This window comes from Sinocyclocheilus grahami, unplaced genomic scaffold (genome assembly GCF_001515645.1).
Source record: "Sinocyclocheilus grahami isolate Dianchi unplaced genomic scaffold, SAMN03320097.WGS_v1.1 scaffold1195.1, whole genome shotgun sequence".
In the NCBI taxonomy this organism is placed as follows: domain Eukaryota; kingdom Metazoa; phylum Chordata; class Actinopteri; order Cypriniformes; family Cyprinidae; genus Sinocyclocheilus; species Sinocyclocheilus grahami.
In genome coordinates, this window is record NW_015506374.1 from 268,549 (window position 1) to 272,641 (window position 4,093).

General features: G+C 48.2%; 1 protein-coding gene across 4 annotated transcripts; it reads right to left on the reverse strand.

The window, feature by feature from the left end:
• Positions 1–6: 6 nt before the first annotated feature.
• LOC107567905 (Krueppel-like factor 4) lies at positions 7–3,650 on the reverse strand. Of its 4 annotated transcripts, none has more exons than XM_016253687.1 (5): positions 3,440–3,650; positions 3,193–3,316; positions 2,041–2,776; positions 1,067–1,231; positions 7–729 (listed from the first exon to the last, which is right to left on the reverse strand). In XM_016253687.1, the coding sequence occupies exons 1-5, from the start codon at positions 3,442–3,444 to the stop codon at positions 554–556; spliced, it is 1,206 nt and encodes a 401-aa protein (XP_016109173.1). In that variant the 5' UTR covers positions 3,445–3,650; the 3' UTR covers positions 7–553. The 4 variants fall into 4 exon arrangements, with proteins under 4 accessions (XP_016109173.1, XP_016109172.1, XP_016109171.1 ...); XM_016253686.1 differs by having other exon boundaries at positions 2,041–2,779; XM_016253685.1 differs by having other exon boundaries at positions 3,085–3,316.
• Between the last annotated feature and the right edge of the window lie 443 nt (positions 3,651–4,093).

Here is a 4,093-nt window from a genome sequence, read left to right on the forward strand (position 1 = left end):
AGATTGCCGTCACCAAACAGAGGTCATGCGTTCGCCCCCAAGACTTCAATTAAAATCCACTTTTATCTTTGGTACCTTACTGAATACACCTGGCTATACTCAGCACCATCTTGTAACACATAAATTATTCTGTACCTGAAATTAATGGCTTTAGAGAGAGCAATAAAACAATCCATAAGACGGATCAGTGATCGAGTGATGGAATGTAGGTCGATTAAAGGCTTCTTTAATACATATATTCTAATGTTTCCATTTATTATCCCTGATATTCATATATTTCCAGTCTTGTGTTTGGCACTTGGCATCTCCAAGTTTTGTCGGTAAGTAGACGCACGTTCCAGTATTGTCCCAGTGTGCAGGAATCGCCAGCATGTTGGAAGACAACGACAAAAAGGGGAGAGAAAAAATAAAGCGAACACGAAAAGTCCCAAACCTGATGCTGTGGATGACACAGCTTGTCATGGAGCTCTAGTTTCGTTGACTTGTTCAAAGGCAACACGTGGTTCACTAGTCCACTGGTATCTTCACTTTTTTTGGCGTCTTCCAGTCTTGGTTATAGATGGCGTTTCATGTGCAGTGCGAGGTGGTCGGACCGGGAAAAGGCTCGGTCGCATTTCTGGCACTGAAACGGCCGATGGCCCGTGTGCTTTCTGTAATGCCTCGTGAGCTCGTCCGAACGGGCGAATTTCCAGCCACATCCCTCCCAGTCACAGTGATACGGCTTTTCTCCTGAACACACAGACACGCAACAGTTAGCGTTTCCCCCTGAGGTCCTAACGAGAACAATCAAGCACACTTTGGTCACATTAGAGAAAGGGAGACAGCAATTCAAATGTTGCTCATCCCCGCATTGATTGAATAGAAGGGGAAGTCGGACAAGGCTTGTGGTTTTATTTCAACAGGGATCAGTATCAACCTGCTGTTTGAATAGCAGATCAAACCACCTGCCAACTGTACTCTCACTATATATGTCTCTAGTCACTCGCAGACAATGCGCTTGGTGCTGTGTTTGGGCGTGTTAGATTGTTATTAAAGCACATGCACACAACAGAAAAAGGCATGTTACCTGTGTGAGTCCTGTGGTGGGCTTTGAGATGGGAGCTCTTGGTGTATGTTTTGCCACAGCCTGCGTAGGTGCACGTGTGCGTCGCTGTCCGCTTCCTCGGCCAGGTGCGCCGACCCCGCTTGGGCTTGGACTCTTCAGGCAAACCCTCGGCTGGAGAAATCAGCTCTGCCGAAGAGGAAAGAGCCCAGAGCGTTAGTGTGGAATTAAAGGGTTAGTTCACCCAAAAATGAAAATTCTGTCATTAATTTCTCACCCTCATGTCGTTCTAAACCCGTAAGACTTCTGTTCGTCTTCGGGAACACAAATTAAAGGCACAATATGTAAGATTTTTTTATTAAAATATCCAAAAAACACTAGAACAGTGTTATATATTTTACTGACTTGTGTACTTACAATATCCCAAATGTTTCGAAGAATGTTTAAATCCAGAGAAATAAGCAATTTTAACTAGTGGCACGGAGCGTTTTTATCGTGTCGCCTGCTAATGACGTCATAACCCCTCGATTTCCGGTTTTGTAGAAAACATGGAAACAGCAAAGACGCTTTAATATTTTGTGTGTTTTAATAGACCGGTGACGAGCGCACAGAGTAGCATTATAACAGAACTAAATGTATCTAGTATGATAAAAGCTCCGCTGCTTATGAAAATGACATATTGTGCCTTTAAGATATTTGTGATGAATTCTGAGAGCTCTCTGACCCTCCCATAGACAGCGATGTAATTACCACGATCAAGGTCCAGAAACATAGCAAAGGACATCATGGGTTCTTAATTTGTGTTCCGAAGATGAACGGAGGTCTTACGGGTTTAGAACGACATGAGGGTGAGTAATTAATGACAGAATTTTCATTTTTGGGTGAACTAACCCTTTAATGCTTTACAGTAAGCTACAAACTCTACAAGTCATCTTTAAGGGTAAGGTAAGGTATAACATAAATGAAGAGTTTGTGGACAAGTTTGACTCGTGACTGACCTTGGTACTGCATTGACTGGGCGGGAGGCTGCGGAAAGCCAGAATAACCCGGCGAGGGGTGATATCCCGGGGCCAGGGAGATCGGAGGGGGCCCCAGAACCTGAGCTTGAGGATGCTCGTCCGGAGAGAGAGAGGAAGTGGAAGAGCGACTGGGGCCCATGGCCCCTCGGCCTGTGCTGAAACCTCGAGGGTCCATCAGCGGTCTCTGGCTGACTCCGGGCCGCGAGTTCACCCCCAGATGGAGATCCATCGGTCGGGTGCAGGTGCTAGGATGCTCCTGCTTTATCCTAGGAAACGGCAGGGAGGAAGAGTCCGACACGGAGCCGCCCTTACTAAGCCCTTGGCTGTAATCGGTCATGTCCATGGTGGTCTTCACCACAAATTTACCGTGGAGGCTCGTGGGCTGAAGATACGCAGAATCCAGCTCCGGCCTCATCAACTCGGCGACAAAACCTCCCGAGGGAGATACGTCGCTGATGTCCGGGATGTTGTACAACATGCTGGACTCTTGTCCCTGAGGAGAGGGCATCGGATAGGTGTAGGACGCAGGGGACGGTGGAAGAGCTCTCGAGGCGCTGGCCATTGCGGCCTGCTGCTGCAGCATGCTGTTCGACAGGATAAAATCATAGTCCAACTGGTCCAGCTCTTCTGGCTCCCTCTTGGGCATTACGGAGGGGACGTCCTGGTCAGTGCAGGTCCCACCTGAAGACATGCAGGGGCGCTTCAGATGAGACATCTCCTTATTCCAAACAAACAGAGACATGCAGAAAGAGGGAACAAGACAAGGTAAGTCTCTCAAAGACAAGTTCGTCAAGATCATTATCTAACATGCTGACTTCTTGTCTTCAACACCGGAATGATCATCCATATTTTATTCAAATTATTTCTAGACACAACTTGGCCTCTGATGTTATGAGTTATTAAAAGACACTTTCATGCCGCATTGTTTTTATGCTTCCTGAAAGAGAATGCACACTGCTAGATGCATTTTGTAATCAGTGCACGGTAAAGAACATTAGATATTTGATCGTGAACGGCTCTCACCATCGGAACGGAACGGTTCACGCCCCTGTCGCGGTAATGACACAATCTCACCAGCGGCGGAATTTCGCTAGTAAACGGATCGCTGACCGTCACCTGTTTGATACTCACTAAACTGCTCATTCCAGGTCCCGGCATGGCCTTGTGCTTCACATCTGCGTCGCTCGCAAAGCTGGCAATAGAGGGCAAAAGCGTGCCGCTCAGTGCCATGCTATCAAACTCACTCGGTGGCTGCCTGAAATCGAAAAAGCGTAGAAATAATCCTAGTCACCCAGGTCTGGGGAAACTATCGCTCCCAAACATGACACATCAAAGCCAAACGAAAAAGTGATGGAGATCTCCAAAGTGCAGAACGCACCTCATGAGTGAGAAACGCGCGTCCAGTCAAAAAACGCAATCCTTGATGAGAGTCCGGTCCAAAGAGCGCATTGCCATGCTGACAGAACCGGGCTCGGTTTCGTCGCGCGACACTCGGGGATTCCCTATCTCCCTCTCGCTGCTGTCACTCGGGACGCGCGAGCTGTCCGCTGTCTGGACTCGAGTGACTCGTCAGATGCGCGCAGGGCTTTCCTCGCCTAGTTCTTAAACCCCGGACACGCCTCTCGTTGCGCGGCAACCGCAGAAAAAAACACGCTGTGACGTCATAAAGGAGGGAGAATCTGGCAGCGGGCCGATATTTTGTATCCACACAAACATGTGCGTGTTAGCAACCGGGACCAACACGCTCCAGTGAGAAATCATTGGTGAAAAGTCACGATTAGTTGATTTTCTCCTTCATCAAACACAAAGACGCGGCGGTGGGGGTCCGGTTCTTGCGTGACACCTGTTCGTGGCGTGCGTGAGGAGCTCAACACCGTGTTCACACTCCGCGAACTGCCCCCACAGTCACGAGGCGTGTCTGCAATTAACGCTAATCATTTTTATCCCGTTACGCACAGGACAAAGGCAGCCAGAAATGTGTGGGATGTATTTGTGATGCAAAGCCTTGCCTCTCATTCATTCAGTCAGTGTT